Genomic DNA, 21,057 nt, shown 5'->3' on the forward strand with positions numbered 1-21,057 from the left:
ATTTGTGGTTATGTATTTATTTTATACATAGGAAATATCCATAACTATACAGAAGGTGAAAAATTGATTGGTAGTTTTTCATCAGCCATACTGTTTGTGTCAAAGCTTCCAATAATGTGAATGAATAGTTTAAACTGCCTGATGCAAAAGCACAGTTCTTTTGAAGTTGTGCTAAAAAGGCCATATTGAAATGAATAATAATTAGAACATTTAAAAATAAGCATTTAAAAAGAAATGATTAAAAAAACAAAGATAAAGGTTCACCTATAAAATTTATTAAGTACATTTAATGCATGTGTATGGTATGGCAAAGATGAGGACAGAGTTCACCATCCTGATAGCCTGATAGAAGAAGCTTTTTCAGAGTAAATATTTTATGAGATGAAAATGTATTAAACACTGGTCTATAGTGCTTAAAATTAGATACAGATTTGATGGCAGTGCAGGATGCAGCAACCAAAGGTTCTTTCAGGGACAGTGACTTTACTGAGACAATGCAGCCAAGACACATGCAGTAAAGTATCTAAAGTACTAAGGTAGTGATGATTAGGATCAGTGCAGTGTCAGTACTCTAAGTTCCAAAAGGTTGAAAGTGATAGTATAGAGCTGAAGAGGACTCTGCGGTAACATTGATAAATGTTTTCACCAGGCCGTCCGCCATTAGTGTCAGGGCAAGTTACAGCCACAAGAGCGGACAAACAGGAAATAGAGAAAGAGTGGGTGTAAATAATTGATAAGGCTGACCCTGCGCGATTCATATTCTGCGGCAGAGGATCAAAGAGCGGGGCTCAGAGTTTGACATTGAGCCCGAGCGCAGGAGTCAAAGCCATTACCTTCCCCAGCATAGCTGCTGCTTGTGTTTATATTAAAAATGCAATGACTCTTCCCTTTCAGTCTGGGCTAACACTAGCTGGCACTCCTGGGCATTAACCAACTGGCTAATGGACTCACTGGTGTTACCACAGCAATTACCTACAGTAGCGTTAAGTAAAGCGAGGTGGAGGCCATTTTGTTCCTGTCCATTCGATGAAGCTGTTCCTGGCTCTCTCAGGTGTGAAATATAGCCTGTGTTAGACCTCTGGGTTCTTTTAGGTGTGATCAATATTTCAGAGGCACCAGGCCTCTGTGTCTTGTATCCTCCCACATCACCTCTCATAACAGCTCTGCAGCCGATTATGTGTGTCTGAATGAACGTTTGAGCCAATTAATGATTAATGGAGTTTCACAGTTTTCAGAGAAATGTTTATTTTAATAGTGCATTAAGACTGTACAAAGCCAGAACTCTGCAGCATCTGCTTCTATTATGAGAAAGTAAAACTATGTCTGCACTCTTTTATTATGTCCCACTGAGGAGCATATCTTCACAAAATTAGTACCTTTTTGTGGTCCTTGTCTGTCAGCAGCACTACATATACATCACAACTATGAGATGCTGCATGTATGTCAAATTGTGCTTTATTAATATATATCTTTAGAATATATTCCTCCCTGCTCCTTTTCAGGATATCAGCTCCCTTTTATAAAGAACCAGACTAAGCCAATGATTACCCATGAGTTACAGTACATGTCTAATTCATCTGTTCTGTTCATTATTTAAAAAAAGAGTATGCTTATACTAAACTTTTGATATATCTAGTCATGCAGATAGTTTTGATTTAATCCGCCACTTTTTGAGATATCTGTCTCTGACATTTTTTCTGCCACACCAATACAATGGAGGTAAATAGGATTTACTTTGTGCCCACAACACTGAAAAATTCCATTTAAAAATCATAACGTATCTTTTCAGAGTTACTGGCCTTGTTCCATCTGCAGAACATTCTGTGCCAGTCTTTCAACGAAACTACTTTCTAGCAAAGAAATAACCCTATGAGACCTAGTGACAGTGTGTTCTGTAGATTATTCAGAGGACATTGTTTTCAGCAAGACACATTCCTGTTCAAGTTTGTAAATGGACTTATTCAGTGCTGTGATGACCGCAAATTAGAGGATAATGCTGGTGTGATATATACTTTTCTTGTGGTCAACAAATGAAAACACCAACATCAGCAACCCATTAGTCTATTTCTCAATACGTTTCGGTTTCCTCATCCTATCTGTGGCAGTCAGCCTGAGGCACAGTGGTTCCACTGACGTTTATATTTAAAAATAGGGCACAAATTTATAGTTTCATATTAGTTTGAGTGATTTCTGAAAACAGCTGAGTATGAGCATTTGTACAGAACTATTTTCAGTTTTAGCTTAAGTGAGTAGTGAGTTACAGGCAGCAGCACGGTGGTGCAGTGGTTAGCACTGTCTCCTCACAGCAAGAAGGTTGTGGAGTTTGCATGTTCTCCCTGTGCCTGCTTGGGTTCACTCCAGGTACCCCGGCTTCCTCCCACAGTCCAAAGACATGCAGCTTAGGTTAATTGGTGACTCAAAATTTCGTGTAGGTGTGAATGTGAGTGTGAATGGTTGTTTGTCTATATATGTTCGCCCTGTGATGGACTGGCGATCCATACAGGGTGTACACCGCCTCTCGTCCAATGTCAGCTGGGATAGGCTCCATCCATGGCATCACTGATGTGTTTTAATTTTGGGGGGTGCAAAGAGGAATCAGTTATATCCGGATTTGGATACACAGAAAATACTTGCTGAAAAGATCAATCCACTGTTAGTTTTGTGGATGAATTTTCACCCTTGCTCAGTTGTATGTGTTGTATATTTGCTTTGCAGGGCTGATCCATTTAATTCAATTTGTAAATAGAGACATTCTTTTTGTAAGTAGGGTTTTCTGTGTCACCAATAGTGTTTTCAATTTCATTTTCGAGTCCACTGAAAAATTTGCCGGGCCTTTGTCTAGCCCCAGGGCCTGTCGAGTTGTCAGTACATTCCATACATGAGGAAATGACTTGCACTAAAGGCCATCACACACACAAACCCTCTCCTCAACAGCCTCTAACATCCTACCCTTTAGCAAATTTCTGACTTCAGAGCCTGATGCGCACAAGAACAGACAGCTACAAATCACTGCGCCGTCTATGAGTTATCTCTGTCAATTACTGACGATAAATGGCTTTGGCACTATGAAGGCCAGGTGCATCAATCCAGCGTGTCTCACGTTGTCCTAGCTTCTCCACTCTATTGATTCTACTTCCACTGCTTCCCTGATCCAGTTTTGATGGCCCCTGACCGCAAAAGCTAACTTGAGCGCTGATGTCAGATGAAAGGGTGGATATGTAACCCAAACTCCCACCTTGGGACATGTTCACATTCTTGATATCAGATCTTCCTCCCTCTCAACTGAGACTTAATATAGATCCACTGGAGTCATCCCACTACAACTACTCTGTGCCCGTACCAGATTTCAATCAAGGTTTGATTGCAATGCAATACCTTTTGTGGGGGCAAAAACTCCCACTTTAATAACATTCTTTGACCTTAAAGTGTCTTCAGTGCACATCTTCTTATATAACATACATCTGCCACATGTCTACATACATTTATTCATTTCTCCATCTGTCTCCATGCCTCTTTTGTCAGCTTTTTTCCTCCCCAGCAGAGCTAAATGAGCTAATTCTACTCATCTTACCTCAATAAAATGGCTTCCAAATGTATGTATCTGTATGTAGCCCGTGGCTCAACAGAATGACCATCCAGCGAGCTGGGGATGGGGTCTATTGTGAGCGGCTCGTGCACCGTACAGCAGCTGTCTGCTAAGGGCCTGTGATGGCTGTCTGCAGGATCGCCCACCACTGCTTTGAGTGATTCTCTCTCTTTCACTCTGCCTGGGGCGCTCCATGTGTTGGAGGCATTGATCGGCCCTGAATTGGATTGCGGCGGGCCTGATTACTGATGTCAGTGTGTGCCGGGTCACGTGGGACCCACTGGAGCTCCTCGTGCCAAGCCCAGGCCAGCTCGCAGCGGAGGAGGAGGAGGGGGTTGGAGGGGAGGGGGTAGTTGCGTTGCTCACTGGAATTACATTTATCAGTCTTAGTTACACAGAGCGTGAACACAACATGCCTACACATACTGTACACTTAAGTGACGCACAAACAAACAGCCAGCATAATCTCATTCTATTCCTGTAGCAGTCAGTGTTCGTGATTGGCATTAAATAGAGAGTGTGGGGGCATGCTAGACTGAGAGAAGGCTTCAGCAGTTCATTCCAGCAAATTACCACTTTCCCTACTGTAGTTTTATATTTAGAGTGTTTGTTTAGAGAGTTAGTGAGGGTTACTGATTGAATGTTTGGACACCTTTTTATTTATTTATTTGTCATTTGACGTTACTGAAACAAAGATTCTTTACTGCAAGGTTACACTCTATGACATTGTGTTTGTGTTGTGTGTGTGTGCGTTTCAGTGTCTGTTTGCATTCAAGTGTGTGTAAGTTTGGAAGTGATTCTCCGTGCATCATTTGTTTACGCCTGGAATAGTGGCCATCATCTTTTCCACTAAGAGAACAATAGCCATTTTTCCCCTTTGCTCAGGAGACAATGAAGTGCCTTCCCGCCTCGCAAGCGACAGGCCAATAAAAAACGTAATTGGATCTGTCAATCAAACATTGCTGCAGCGTGGGGGTGGGCAGGCAGGCAGGCAGGTGGGTGGCGGTGGCGAAGGCGGAGGCGGAGCAGGGAGGGTGACCGGACAACAGGAGTAGTGCAGAGGAGGAAGGAAAGAGAGAGAGAGAGAGAGATGGAGAGGGAGAGGTTTGCTGTTGCAAAGCACTGCCACACACAGTCCCCTCTCTGCGCACTGCCCGGGGGCACTCAGCAACGGTTACAGAGGTGTACAATTGTTGTGTTTTGTTGTTTGTTTGTACCAGGGCCAGGGGGGTGACGATCTGTCTTTGTTTGTAGGTATTAGTGGGTCCGTGATGTGGCTTTGATGCGACTACACAGGAGAGCCAGGGCTGCCAGAGCCTCTGAAGGTCACAGTGGATGTACTAGTGCTGATGTGTCTGTCTGTGCTTTCTATGCGCTCAGGCCGTCAGACATGTTGTTTTTTCGTACCAGGGTTAGGTCCTGTCATTAGTCAGGAGAGCCAGGATGCTTTAGTAGTATTTTTTACGGTACAACACACACACCGAACATCACCTTGTCACATTAAATCATCAACATATTCGTGTGTGTGCTTACCATAGCCTGTCTAGGTGCATGGATTATGAGTATTTGCTGCTACGTAAGCAACATGCACGTCTGTACACTTGCGCACACACACTTTTATTGTATGCATTTGTCTGTTGCTCTAAGTTTTAATGACAACTACTTAAATTAAGAGCCCATTTACAGCAGCTCTGACAGAGATGTTAAGTGCGCATTCGGATATTGTGCTCGTCTGACTCCCACTCTGAGCTCCACCTCGGCTTTTAGGAGATGGCTTTCTCATGTCTTTAGTGACATTCTTTTTCCATTATTAGGTGAGCTGGAGATTGTTAGAGGAGAGGTACCCTGTCATTTCTTGCATTATAGTCTGCAGAATGTAATGTCATGTTGTATGTCTTTTTATGAACAGACAAAGGATGTTTGAACTGTAAGTCTGAGTGAGGTAATGAATACAGCGCAGGTGCATGTCCGACCACCTTGGCAGTAAAAAGGACTTAAGGAAACTACAGTATGCACGGTCACTGCAGGGTTTCACACAAAGTCATTTAATGCATACTTTGGGCAACTTCCTACTTCCTAAAAAACTTGAAGAAATATTACCTGTGGTGGATGCACTGCACCTTAAATCAAGACAAAAATATACTCCTGCCCCATTGCACTTTAAAAAAATGCAAAGAAATAAAAAACGGGATCCTAATTTAGAGGAGTGAAGAGAGACCTGTCTTCTTTCTTCCAAGGTTTTCTAGGTGCTCTACTTAAAAGGTAGAAATGTAGGAACAAACTTGATTTAAAAGTTAATATTTGTTCCTTATTGATCTCCTATATTTTTTCTTCTTATAAGAGAGCAAAAATACAGTATAAACTAACTCAGCAAAATGTGTTGCTGGAGAACAAAACTAAAAGTCTAAGGGCAGGCCAGCACCAGTAAAATGACACATTTCGTTTATAAGCACTGCAGCTAGCTATAATAATTTGGTGGTATTGTATTCTAATATTATATTCTTCAACTTGGAGTGTATTTGAGAATGCGTGAGGAATGGTGTTATGTATAGACTAGCCCTATTAAGTGTCTTTCTATAGCATTAAGAGCCTGTAAAATTAAATAGAGGTCAGCAGGTTTAAGTGTTGTGTCATATAAGTTGTAGCAATCTTGCGATGCTGTCGTACCGACGAGGACTGTTAAATTCAGCTTGACATTATCAAGGCCTGTATTGTAACAGTCAGCCATGCAGGGCCAGTGTCTCAGTTGATCAATTAACAATATGTGTCTGCCCCCTGTGCGAGCCTTCCTAATTTTGGTTTTGTTATGAGAAACTGTCCCTCTGCTCTGGGCTTCTAAAGTAGGTAATTACACTGAGAGATTCCCTGTGGGGGATTAAAACAAATGACACAGAAAACACAGCCCTTCCCCATCCCATCGCCACTCACTCAAGCCCGGCCTCCGCTCTAAAACCTTTTGCTTGAAACGCCTACATGGCCATGAATACGCAAGCAGTCACAATAAAACACGCTGGCAGCTCGTGAAAATTAGTGGGGTCGAGGGGAGAGGATTCAGGAAATGATGGGGAGGCATCACAATTTACGGACATGGTATAACTGGTTTAGCATTAGGAGCTAAACAAAACATATGGTATTCATATAGTTTGTAAGGAGCAGCAGAAAAGGCATCTGTCCTGCCAGTTTTGCAGTGACAGGCTGCAGGGAGCATTACTCATCATTACAATCTCTGCTGGCAGCCTATTTTCATCACATTACAGTGGTATAATGAAGCGTAGCACGCTAGCGTCCTCAGGTTCTCTGAGTAGTTCACCATTAGCACCAGCCGAGGGCACTCATCCAAGTAGCTTTATTGAACTTTTTACAGTTAGTTTATTGTATAATTATTTCATTACTTCACAACAATATATGTAGGTGGAATCTTGGTACAGTAGCAGTTCAAATGTTCAGATTTGTCTTGCTTTGAAAGCATTTGATGGCAGTTACTAGTTCAGTAATATACTGTGTTGAAACATTTGGATTCATTCAGTGCTAAAATCAGACCACCAACTGTTTCTGCTCTTCTTCCCTTTCTCTTTCTTCCAGGAGCAAGGAAAAGTAGGTGTGACTTTCAACATTGGAACAGTGGACATCAGTGTTAAGGAGACAACCACAGCGGTAAACGATGGCAAATACCACTTGGTCCGATTCACCAGGAATGGGGGCAACGCCACCTTGCAGGTGGACAACTGGCCTGTCAATGAGCACTTTCCCACAGGTAATGCCCCTCTTAATCTTAATTTGTCTGATGGCGTTTTACAAAAATTAGAACAACATCATAGTCTTAAAACCACTGGACACCACCTATTTTTTGTCAAAGCAAGGGGCGTCACCAAGAAGAAAAAACAACCATTACAAAACAGTTCACTTTATCCTGTTGATCTGAGTAAAACATCTCAGAAGGCTAAGAGGCATGCAGTCGCATTAGTTGCACTCACTATGCTTCTATGGCAAAACCATTCCTCAAAACAACGTCTCTCACGCCCTCAAACCTGACACCACAGGAGACGAGCACATCAAGCTAGAATCTTTTGTCTTGCAAGAGGCATTAACTGTGCAACATCTGGCCAGTTCATTTCAGAAAAAGGGATTCAAAGGCACCAAGAGGCATTTGGTCGGTGGACAAGCAAGGAGAGGATAGAGGCAGAAACCAAGGGTGGCCTGCTGGCCAGATAAAGCTGCTGCCTGCCTGTATCTCTCATTCCCAGGTCAGCAGAAGCAGCACAGCAGCAGAATACAAATAGGGTCATCAAACAGGAGCCCGCTCCATTTGGAGGCTCAGGCACTCCCTCCATTTGGAACAGAGATGTGCCGCTCAGCTAGCTAGGTGAGAGAGTGAGAGAAAGAGTGAGAAAGAGAAGTAAGAAAGGAAGGGGAGAATCCTCTCCTGCTTATATTTAACAGTCCATTAAATTGAGTTGGCTCTCCTCGTCTTTGATATCTATGTCTCCATGTTATACAGCTTAGAAAAGGCCACCTTTGTTTCCTCGTTCGTTATTACCCACTCTTCAATTTCACTTAGTCAAACACAGCAGATGCACAGGGAAGCAACATGGGCACAAAGTGGCAGTTGAGGCAAGGAGATGTTACGGTGACAAAAGATAATATGAAACTTCATTGATCTCTGAGGTACAATTGTGCCATAGCAGCAAGACATAATTGGACAGAAACAGATGTAGAATAAATAGACGATGTTGAAGATTAAATAGTGTTACATTACCAGATGTGGAGGTAACATGAACAGAAACGTGTCCAGAAATACAACTGTGCATCACTCGCTAAAATAAAACACTGGGGAGTAAAAGGGAAAAAAAAAAGACAAACGTACAAAAATGCTGATGCTACCCAATGGTACAAAGCAAACAAATAGGAGTTGATCCCTTTCACTTCTCAGCCCTATGTCTCAGCAGCCCTACAGCTCCTAGTAGCATGCCTTCACAGAGGACAGGGTCGCATCCTCTCCTGGCGTGACCTGGCACGCTGTTTTGGTTTGGTTCAGTGCCAGCGCAGGTGATGTTAATCTTTTCTGTCTCTGGCTTTCTTTTGCCGTTGGCTGTCTTTCGGTTTTCTTTGACCAGATAAAGTCAGACGGGTTTCATAACCGCATTTCAGCCACAGTAATGCAGGAAAATACTGAGGAACTCCGTAACATGTGGTACTCACATATACAAGAGTGACGTCTCCGTCGCGTACACATTCAAGCGTGCAAACACTATAATCAGACTGAATTGTCTGCACAGAGATAGTTTTGTCATTTTCCTTTAGGTCTCTGCCCATATTACATAAGAATGGCAAGTCATTTTGGATTGCTGCCACCTTAATAATTATCTCAAAGTGCCTTCTGCATCAACTTTGAATGGTTGTTTTCTAAACCTTCTATCATTAAGCTTGTCAATATCTATGATCCAAGGCCAGCGTCCTTTCAGCAATCACTGCTAAATGGCCTTTCAGCTTAAGCAATGCACAGCAGAGAGAGCTCTGGTTTTTTAGCTTTGGAATCTGTCCAAGTGATCCCATTGAGGTTTGTTCCCCTTTCTGTCCGCCTTCCATTGTCTTGGAATGTAGTTGAGGTCGGGGGATCGAATGCGTGGTAATTTCTTTTTCTCTTCTGCACAGGTAATTTGCAGGACACTCAGTGATAGTAATTCAACGATGATTGATTTTTTTCCCCCCCCCGCCTTCCCTCCCTTGTAAAGGCGTTGTCATCTCATGAGTAATTACATGTCAGGGGTGCAGACTCATCGACTGCTTTCTCACACTCCTAATGCTTAACTTGAAGGCAGCGGCCGCCACAAGGCTCTCAGGTCGTTCAATAAACAGTTACCGGATCTGGGCATGCCCTCTCTCTCTGGTAGGGAATAGGTGAGGACAAAGGTGTTGGTGGATTGCTTGTCAGTCAGAGCTGCTTGCAAAATAGCCAGTGGCATGTAAATTGGACATCTTAAGAGTGGTGTTTGCAAAGTTGGCCCACTAAAGTATTGAGGTGTTAAGATCTGCTTTAAATGGCCGCAGGAGGTTTTTACACCCTAACCTGCTTTTCATTATTACTTGAGCAATTTTTTTCATTGTTTGTCTATAAATGACCTCCTAATGGATAACTCCTTAGATGTTCTTAGTTATTGGTCCTAACAGTCTTAATAATAATGTGCTCACCAAGTAAACTGCTGACATCTGGGAATGTTTAGAAGCAATTTTGCTAAAAAATGTGGAGACATGAGGCAAGACACACAAGCAGTCAGACAGTCACATAGGTTTTGAATAAACCTTCAAGTTAGCTAAAATGATTTGGAAGAGTGAACAGTAAAGTTAGTACCAAACTGCTCATTTAAACATCATCGTAGTTTAATAAACAACTGTCTTGTTCAACCTTAACCTACTGTGCTTGCTGTGCGCTTGCTTGCAGTAGTTATGCAGACACAGTGTCCTTGTGCAATAAGAGACTATTACTGACATTGCAAGTGTGTTCAATTTTAGTATTACTTTCAAATGCTGTGGTTTAAATAATCTAGCTAAACCCTATTCTTGTTTTCTCTGTTACAAGAACAAGTAGGTCATTCTGAAAAACACACACTCACAGCCAAACAGGTCTGAGGCAGTAATGCTGTCAAGTGTGTCACCATCACTAATGTGGTGTGATACATTGAGCCAAGAAAAGTCCTAGTCTTCTCCCAAATTTATTCTGTGTGTAGGGGTTGAGTAGACGTTGTCTTTCAGTTTGTGCTATGAGTAACATCTCCTTGAGCCAACGTGCAAAGCAGGATGGTGTGGTAGACTTCCAGGTCAGAAATCGCACCTCAGAAATTGTATAATGTTAGGTGAAACCTTAGAAGATGCAACAGCAACCCTTTAGCAAAGGTAAACTTGTTGCATACAACACTGCATGTATCTTAAACCTTATACATGAAATATCTACAACCAGTCACTTTATTAGGTAACTAAACTATATGTTTAGGGTTAGGGTTGGTTAAATTCTGGCCATTCTAAGCTTTGTAGAGGTATAGTAGAATATGTGTAGCAGGGCTGTTGAACTGGGTTGCATTAGACTGTATTGGTGTACTTGATAAAGTGGCCCAGGAGTGTGTAGCACACAACTAGGAAGCTGAGACAGAGCTTTCAGTACCTCTGCATTCCTGGTGTTTACCTCTGTAGTTAGGTGAAACAGAGGTAGTGAAGCTAATTTACTTGTTCTTGAGCTTGATAGGATTTATTACATAACTGATGGAATGATGCAAACTGGTTACTTGTTTGCAAGCTCTCTGATTGTCTGACTACTTTTGTAACCCAGTCGGACTTTGTTGTAGTAATGTCGCTGTGTTCCCAGATCTCAGCAATTACCTTGAGTTCAGTGTCATTATAGCTGACAGAATGATGCCAAAACAAGGGCAACATTGTAATAAACCCTACTGATCATTTTCTATACATTTTTCTGTTTTGGTTTTATTGACAGTTGAATATGACATTTGATTAAGATCATAGGAACAGGGCTTTAATTCCAACTGAGCAGGTAAAACAGTACAGGTTTACAAAATAAAAATTGTGCATTTTGATGCCTGGAAATACTGAGAAATAAGACAGAAGAAGACTTCTGTGCTTCACAGTCCCATTGTTCCATATAACAATATACCCACACTGATCCCATACAGCAGTGTTTCCGTCAGGCTCCTGCAGCTTACACGTGTTTGGTGTGTGTTTGTGTGTGGGCGTTGGGCGAGTGTATCTGTGTGTTCACTGCTTTGTCTCTCTGTTTCTCTAATTATTCTCCCCCTCTAACAGTGCCCTCTCAGATCTCCATTCTTTTTTTGTCCCCAAATTCCTTTTTCATCTGCATTTCTCATCCTTTCCAGTCTGTGTTCATCAGGACTGTGCATCTCTCCTGCAATGCTGTGTACTTTTGTGACAACCCACATTACTGCAGGGGCTTGTCTTTGTTTAGTGAGAGGGTTCCAATTTCCTTATATAACACTCTGAATCCCTGTACTCTTTGATTTTGGATTACATGATCTTTTTGCGTGAGTTTGAATCTTTGAATCAAAGAATTATTAGACCGAGCTGGGCAGAAATTGTGCATCACACTTTGCCGGAGCTGGCTGAGGTTCAGGCGTTGTCTCAGATGAATGACCATTGGCCCAACTACTCTGCCCGGGCCTCGGGGAAAGTGTGTCTGTGTGTGTGTTCCATCCTTTGTAGTGGGCACAAGAGGGTTGGTCATAACAAGGACAGCCTTGTGTTCGTTTTCAGGCTCACACATGCACTCAAACATACAAAGACCTTCATCTAAGCACTGATCCGAACAATGTTACGAATCCCACAACCTGAAACAGGCACACCGAAAATATCTGCCAATCTTTGTCTTGAAATACAGACAAAACAATTCCTCGGGAACGAGATAAATCCCCACGCGTCCCCGGGGCCAAACATGATTAGCCCTATCTGAGACACAATCTCTGTCGCTCTCAGAACTCAGACTAAGCTGAGAGTAGAAGCCGCCAGTCTAATTCATCCTTTCAACACCATAAATTTCAGAGCGACCTGATAAATGATGAATTTACTCCCTGGCTTTGTCTGACGTCTTAGAGAGAATGGAAGGAGGATAGAGGGAAAGCAAGCAGGAGAAACAGAGGGACATGGGTGAATAGAAAGGAATGCAGCCACTGAGGGAATACAGACACATTTAATGGAGTAGATGACGGGAATAAGTTGACAAAAGGGAGAAAGAGCTGACATATAGACAGATAGATTGGTGGAAAAGAAAAGAAAGGGAATGGATAGTGAGAGGAAAGTAGATAAATGATACCAGAATTGTGGCTATAGCTGAAGAGGCCTGATTCAGCCAAGAAGAGCAAGGAGGGCTGATTGCACTGGAGAGAGACAGAGAGAAAGAGAATGGCAGAGAGCAGATGAAGGAGCAGAGTATAACTGGATGGATGGTGGGCTGAAGAGAAAGAGAGAACAGAGAGAAACTTGAGTAGATGGCTGAATAGCCAGAGAGAGAGGAGGAGAGACAGAGATGAAAGTCAGGTGTAGATTGGAAAGGAGGTGGGTGGTGCTGGATATTCATAACCAGGGGCTGCAGCAGAGTTGAGCTGCGGAATGATGATTTTTGGACAGGGCCGCAGTATATCAAATGTACTTATCATCCCCAAATGGAGAGAATGCCAGGAGTATGTCATGGTAGCCATTTTCCAGTTTTGATGCGCTCTCAGCAGCGGCCCTGTGATGGAACCCCTGTGAGATTAGTCTGGCAAGCAAATGGAATAGAACGCAGGGACCAACCAGCAGATGACTGTCACAGTGCCAGTGTTTGTGTTGACTGATTAGCTGCCACCAAAAGGGAAACATTTAGACATTGTTTTGGCTGGGAGAGAAAATGGTGAAGGCATGTATTAGGGTTTAAAGACACACAAGCAAACTGTATATAAACAAAAAAATGAGCTGCATCATTCATTAATATACAATAAACAATATTTTTTAGTGTTAAATAGGTTTGCATTAAACCACTTAACCGTACCAATGCAGGGTTCAAAAAGTGCAATGCATCAGAACATATTCTTAAACAGTATGTTGCAGAATAAAAAGGTTGTACATACATAATGTTTACTAGAAAAAAAACAGCACAGTCTGTTTCATCAGGACTGCGTGGGTGAGGTTTTATCAGATTCAACTGACAGTCAAAATAAGCAAACATCTCACATATCAAATATGTCACATAATCAAACATATCATTTTCATATCACAACTGTCAACACATTTTGATTTAAATGTTGCTGAATTCTGATTAGTGGACAAATCTACATGGCATTGCTTTTCTCTGTTTGAACCCTGTTGACAGTGAAAAAAGGCCACAGACAAAAATGTATTTCTCAATCAAAATACTTCAAACTGCCAACCAAAAGTTATCAAGTTTTATTATCAAGTTACCTGTTTATACTTAAAGCCATCCTATGTAACAGTACAGTACAGTATATGTACACCAATATATTATAACACTGCTAAGACAAGCCAGACTGTCAGACTGTAGCTGCCAAAACCCTGAGTGTATTGGAATGAGCAAGGGTTAGTTTCATTGTTTATGCAGTCAACTTTTTATTTGTGCAAAGAAAAATGTGTTAATTCTTATTTCAAAAGTTACAACGACTCACATTCAGATTGATCCTTTACTGTATAATGTCCTGCCTCAACAAAGTGTTTGAAAATGTACTTTAGTTTAAGGCAGCAAAAATTTCATGGGACCTGTAGGTCAACTTTGGTGCAAGTTGATTCCTATGGGTCTGATTTATATTCTGTTTAAGCATAATATTAAGAAAAAGAGAAATCAGGTTGTCCATGATTAATGTCCATAGCCAGACCTTTATAAAAACAAAACAGAAATAAATAAATAAACACACTCAAACACTCAAATTAGACTTGTGCTTATGGAAATCTAGGTTGAGCAGTGTGTGTGACCCAAAAACCGAAATATAGATTTTAGTGCCAGTAAAATGGGTCATATGACAGTGACAAAACATCAAACCTATAATGGCACTAAATTGCACTTACCTCCAAACTGAGAGGTTGATGAAAAATCTTTTAGGGAATATCTGCCCCCTCTGCTTTGGAGGGAAAAAAAACTCAAAAACCTTAAAGGCAGAGTGGTTTTATAATAAACAATAGTGCTTTTATTGGCAAGGTCATCTATTCTGAAGTCACCTTTAGAAATTTAATATCAAATTGACAAACTGGAGAGATTTTTCTCATTAGTTGGACAATTAGCTTGTGGTGTATTCATTACAGGGGGGACTGTCACCTCATTAATCACCCAGAACAATGTAAGAAACATACCTGAGACCACGCCATTAGTAAGGCACGGCAAGCTTATACCCCCTGCTCTCACTTTCAGACGTGATTTCATCCCAGCTAAATAACAATATGCATTTGGAGCATATAGCAAAAGAAAGGTGTTGGAGAGATCACGTGCTCTGTAGATGCTGCTCTCTTCCCTCTCCTGTTATTCCTGCCCCAGTCCTCAACCCATTCCCTCAAACTCCTAACCTTTCTGTCTGTCCTCTGGTTTCACATACAACCATCATGCCTCCCTCTGTGGCCCTTGTCCAGAGCAGAGTGTATTTGGCTGCCACCCGAAACCTGCTTGAGATCAAAGGAATGGGGAGGGAGTCCTGCTAGTTGCTGATTAACCTGCTGGCACGCAGCAGACACAGTCCTTTAGCTCCTTGAGCTCCCTTGCAGCCATATCCACACTCCTTCCCAGCTGGCTGTAAACTGAGCACTTGGCTGGTTTCTCCCCTGAATACGAAAAAAGTAGAAAGGGACGATGGACAGATAGGCAAATGGAGAGGAAACTGATGATGAATTACCTAACTACTTGGCATAAGTGACTTAATGAATGGTCTTAATCAGCAGGTGAAAACAGTGCAGTTCAAATGTACTGTAGGTGTGCAGCAAATAACTGAGCAGTGACACTAGACAACATACATATGATGCTGTAAAAGACTTGTGGGTGTAGGGGTGAGTGTGATATCAAAGCTCAGTCAGGTGGGGCTCCATGAGTGTGTGTGTGTGTGTGTGTGTGTCCGTCTCTGTGTGTGTGCATGATGTCAATACATCAATCACCTCAGAGAATTCTCACAGCTAAACTGGACACATTTCCAGAGGGTCTTTTGAAGCCTTGCCCTTTCAGTTGTGTTATAAACGATGCCATACAGGTTCATTTTTTTCCTCCAAATATCTTCCCACCTGGGTACTGAGTGACATCATGATGACATTCATAATTCTATTCAGGCTTTCACACTCTTTTTATACCTCAAAGTGTTTGAAGACAGAGTTGTACGTCTCAAGTTCTCAGTGTTGACAGACTCACTGTGGCTTTCAGAGGGAATGCTCCTGTGATTGTCATCCTGGCGCATACGCAACGACAAAATCCTATCATGCCAGATATAATACACACACAACATTGCCTGTAAAAGCTAGTCTGTTATGTTTAATTCCCATATAGCTGAAAGACGTTAGCTATGGTCTCCAAAGAGGGGACTGAAGCAGCTGGGGTGTAGCGGTTCTTTTTTACCCAAAAGGCCTCCCACCATGTCAGTAATGATCTCATTTGTATGCATTGTCCTCTTCAAATCTGTGTCACTATGGGACTTCCCTCCCAATAGGTCTGCAGTACCTCAAATTACCACCTCCTCCTCTGACATTGTCCTCCTTTTCCCCTACAAACCTGCTGCACAGCTCCTTTCCTCCAAATGAGCTACTAAACCGAATCATTCCTTGGCCCTTGAAATGTAAAAGCGGGTGGTGTCCAGTGGGAAGAATTAGTGCACATAAATTACCACCAATTTGCTTCAGAGAAAGGCAGTTAATACATGTCTACCTTTTTTAACCACTTGATAACCTTCCTTTTGTCTTTCCAATGAAATATGATGAATGTATTATAGGACTTGTTATGTAGACTGTTGATGACCCATGATGTTTTTACCTTTTGTTTGCAGGTTTTTTATGCAGTTTGTTGTTATCTTGACTGCTATGGATATGTGCTGTGCTTTTAATCCATAGATATTTTGTTAAATATTGGTGTGGAGTGTGCTTTATAAATATGAATTTAAAAATTTAAACTAAAGCTACTTTGGGGAAAAAAATCATCATAAAGCTTCTATAAATATTTCTAAACAAAGATAAAACTCATTATAAACCACTGTATAAATGTGTGATGTCTGTTGCTGTTGCCAACTGTTTCAAGCTGTTTGTTAAACTTTCAAACTTTAAAGGCAACAGCGACATTGAGCGCTATCAAATGGCAAATAAGAAAATCCCGTTCAAATATACCCGGCCAGTAGAAGATTGGCTTCAGGAGAAAGGTAAATCTTTATCAAACTTCTAGAATGTTTTTCTTTTGATTTTCTGTCATGTCATCGGCTTGTTCCCTTCCAACCTCTGAGAATGAATAACCATCCCTTAAACCATTTAAAAAAACCAAGTAAAATAGTAAACCGTTTTTTTGTTACTTTTTGTACTTTCCTTTATTTTTTCTTATTTTCTTTTTATTCCTTTCCCCCTTTTTGTCATCGTCATCTTTTTAAATTTGGTTGACTCATGGTGTCCAGTTAAAGGGACTGGGAAAGAGATTTTCTAAGCAGTGCAGCAACAAGAATTTAAGTATCAAGTGCTCCTAATCTTTTGTGCAAAATTGACTAGGAGAAGGCATTATCTATGCTGCAACAGTAGGCCGATTGTTTTGAGAGGAGAATTAGCTCCCTTGGCTCAAATCCTCTGCAATGTTTGAGAACAAACTAATCAGTGGGCATATCCCCCTGAAAACTTTCCAAACAGCAGGTGCTTTTCCCTGCTGTAATTTATCTGATCGTAGTTATACACATCACACACTATCAAATCCTCACTTGTTTGGTGATGGAGAGCTAATTGGAGTCTTTTTGACGGCAAAGCGTCACAGTGAGCCTGCCAAGGTGCACTGCGCCCTGATAGACTTGTGCCTTTCAATCACTGAGATTATCAAGTCAGCACCTCATTTATGTTTATACATTTTTGGGGGTTGAAAAAGTCTGCTCCCCCTCTTTTTTCTTGGTGCGTATTAAATTTTCTTACTCAACATAATATCATTATAAACTGCATTTAAAGTCCATTGCACATAAACATCTTAACCTGATTATAAAGTCCCTTTAACAACCGCTAAAACACAGACAGGTCTGAAGAATCCCATTACTGCTGCATGCATGACTCCACACATGCTATTTCATTTTCGCTTCTGTGATATGAACGTCCTGTCCCTGTCATTCCATGCCCAATGTATTATGTATTATAATTGTGCAGATGCCGCAAATACAACACGCTTGCAGTGCTGTGTGTCTGTAAATTATACAATGAGATTTTTAATTATGATTCCTGTATTGTGAGAGTTTGGTGTATTTTCATTTCATAATTAATGCATGAGCAGTGTGTTTTGACAATGATATTTAGGCTTCTCCTAATGAAATCCACCATGACATGTAGTGAGTGTGTATTGCTCATACTTTATCATAATATGCCACTGCCGGTATACATATTTATTAATCATTTTTACCACACGAGTCCACTGTTTTGTCCAGAGAATATTAAGAGTTTCTGTGGAATGTGTTCCAGCTCATTTTTCAAATATTTTTTCACACCTGCATGTGTTTGCTCTGTTACAATAATGCTGCTATAGCTGCATAGTGTCTGTTATTTCCAGCATTACTAGTCTCTTTCAGAGGTGCTTTTTCTTGTATATCAAAAGAAAAAGCCTTCCTACAGTAGATAACAAAGTGCATATAGCTGCAGTCTTTTAAAGAGAACAGAAAGATGGAGTTGTTGAGAACTGATAGCTACCTTTTTGAGTGTAAAAGCATGCTGCATTACCATTACAGTTTTAACCATTTTAACTTCATCCACACTCATTTAATCAAACAGTTAAGCAGTATATAAAATGTCAACACATATGTTTGATCATTCATTACTGCATCTATTTTGCAGTCAGAGTAGTCCCTTATAAAGGTGGTGCATGTCAAAATGTGGAGCTTTCATATGACAGCTTTATCTGTCTGTCACATCACATTATTCCTTCATCCTGCCTCATACACATATTAATATTCTTTCCTCCCTCCTGTACCAGGTCGGCAGCTGACAATCTTCAACACCCAGGCCACTATCTCCATCGGCGGGAATGACCGGAAGCGGCCCTACCAGGGCCAGCTCTCCGGCCTCTACTATAATGGCCTCAAAGTCCTCAACATGGCCGCTGAGGGCCACCCCAACATCAAGGTGAACGGCAGCGTGCGGCTGGTGGGTGACGTGCCGGCCAGTAGGGGCGCAGCCCGCACCACCACCTCAGTACCACCGGAGATGTCCACCACTTTTATCGAGACCACCACCACCCTGTCCACCACGACCACCAGGAAACAGCGCTCGCCACCTACTATTCAGGTACGGCAGCAGACATGGAGAGATGCAGAGTGCATGTGTATGAGTACTAGTAGGGGGGTTTGGGGTGAAAATGTCTTATTGATGTCTTCTTAAATGATCTTTAAGGAGCTGTGTTACATTTTGGCAAATACACTTTTTTGTTTTCTGGCCAAGCCTTAGATGAAGTACTGCTCTCATATCTGTCCGTTCAATATGAAACTAAAGGCAGCAGGTGATTAGCTTAGCTTACCACAAGGACTGGAAACAGGAGAAAGGAGAGCTTAAGTTTTCTCAGTTGTGTGGAACACATCTATCTGTGGGCTAAATGTTTTGTTGTCTTGATAATCAGCTTTAGAATGTGACAAAGTGAAATGTCAAAACAAAGCAAAAAGTCCTCTTGTCCCTCCTCCAGTATTTTATGTGTTTTTGTGGCTGAGCGTGGGTGGATTGTAGCCGCACTGCTTTTTTCCCTGCTAAATTACTCAAGGTCAGGATACTGTATTTCTCATTCTGCTGAGGATTGAAGTGCTGCTGTTCACTGAGGTGTGCAAAGCCGGCCTCGCCACTGCTCTCTTTCTCTACATTTCGTTCTGTTTGTCTGTCTCCTCTCTCTTTCTGTCTCTGTCTGTCTCTATCTGTCACTCACCCAATCCGGCTCTAACAGAGGCCTTTCTCCAATACGTCCTGAGTCCAAGCCAATGAATGTCACTGCCGTGCCAAGAAAGTAATCACGCCGAGCAGTCCTTTGACACCCAGAGGACAAATTGAACCATTCGTTGTTCATATTAAAGCAATAACTCTCCCTCAGGGGTGAGACAGGGCTGGGGGAGAGCTTGGTTGGTGGACGACAGACAGGGGCCACTGTTATCAGCCTCTTCACCTCAACGACAGATTGCCTGATGTGCGGTGATGATGGCCCTTCATGTCAGGGCTGACACTTGTATGTCTCTATCAGTACAGGTGGGGGGAGGCCAGAGTCAGGGCTTTTAGAGAGTCACTAAATACCCTGTGATTTAGACAGAACTGACACAAAAAGACCTGGTGTCAAGCTTTCATGTGTAGGGTTTGAAGGTCTGGAGCAAAAGTAAAGCAGTTCCCATCCACTCTGTCTACGCAGCATCAGTAATCTGCGATGATGATGATGATGACTGAGCTGAGATACATTACACTGCCGTCTCCGGCACCATCAACAAGGTCACATCAGATAAGGAAAAACGTGGCATCTCTGGGAAAATGGCATTTAGTGTCATAGGCTATTAATATCAAAGGAAGTCAATAAAGTTCTGTGTGCTATGAAAGAGCTTTTTATGTAAAGCACTCTCCTTTTCAAGGTGAAATGATGAAGCGATACCTCTTTTGTCGATACTTTAGGATGCGGCTGTTAGATGCGAGATGATGCACTTTCGCAACTTCGCAATAAAAATTTAGTTTTTTGCCCTCACTAACTTTTCACTTTACTTTTGTGTTCCTTCTGAGAGCATGCCTTGTTCATTCTTCTTCCACATGCTCCCATGGCAGTGTCTGCCTTGATTCACACCGCAGTGTCACAGAATTTCATTTGCCAAGGCCTTTAATTTTACAGTTCCCTGGTTGGCTGTCAAATACCGTGGTGTGAGAGGTAAGGAGAGGACCTGCACCAGTTTGGCAGATTTCTCCACCCCTCAGGGTAGGGGAGTAGAGGGAGTTGAGCTATCATTAGTGATGTATTGCAGTGCTGAAAGAGAGCTATAGGCATCTGACACTGTGCTGGACTGGAGCATGTGCAGCTGTTTAAGGACTAGTGTGTGTGTGTGTGTGTGTGTACACACTTGTAGGCTAAAATGTGTGTGCTTTCGGATCTTCTCACACATCTATTTTTGGTCCACTTCACCAACACTAGCTGTTTCTTTTTGGGGGTGAGAAGTGGTGAATCCCTCGACATCTCAGGATCAACAGAATGAGAGACAGAGGTGGGAAGTGGAGAGAACCAATCTCACGCTTAATTAATGATAGCTCCGCAGGGATGTACCAACATGACAGACACGTTTCGCATTCTTTTACTCTCCCCCGCACTCTCTGTTACTTAGCCACTCTGTGGGTCAGCCGGTCAACTAGGGACTAAAGATTAGCGTAGACAAGAGAAAGATTGTTATGTTAATTTCAGCTCAACTCACAGACTAAGTATAATAATTTTACACATGCTGTACACATACAATGGTGATTATTGATGTTTTATCATCAACAAATTGAAAATAATCACCATTTCAAGTGTTAAAAAAAATATATATAAACATATACAACATGTGAAAACATACTTGGAATCTAACTTTATGATTTGAAGTTCAAATACTGATAGAATTTAGACCTGCACATGTACATGTAAGGACAATGTGGGATTTGAAAGCGTTAGTTGAATATGTACAGCTACATGTACATGTATGTACACCACCTCTAGTCTTTACATTAATTCTAAAGGTACTGAAAAGCATCATCTTTTTACTTTGAGCAGTGTGATCCTTCATGAACACCAT

General features: G+C 41.8%; 1 protein-coding gene across 2 annotated transcripts in view; it reads left to right on the top strand.

The window, feature by feature from the left end:
- The window catches only part of LOC108895816 (neurexin-3b-beta), a 103,221-nt gene that overhangs the window by 54,513 nt on the left and 27,651 nt on the right, over positions 1-21,057 (top strand). For both annotated transcript variants that reach the window (XM_018694751.2, XM_018694752.2), the window contains exons 3-5: positions 7,169-7,340; positions 16,381-16,470; positions 18,258-18,568. In XM_018694751.2, the coding sequence (XP_018550267.1) occupies positions 7,169-7,340; positions 16,381-16,470; positions 18,258-18,568 (573 nt within the window). The remainder of the gene's footprint in view (positions 1-7,168; positions 7,341-16,380; positions 16,471-18,257; positions 18,569-21,057) is intronic.

Source organism: Lates calcarifer, linkage group LG7_1, assembly GCF_001640805.2.
Source record: "Lates calcarifer isolate ASB-BC8 linkage group LG7_1, TLL_Latcal_v3, whole genome shotgun sequence".
Classification (NCBI taxonomy): domain Eukaryota; kingdom Metazoa; phylum Chordata; class Actinopteri; family Centropomidae; genus Lates; species Lates calcarifer.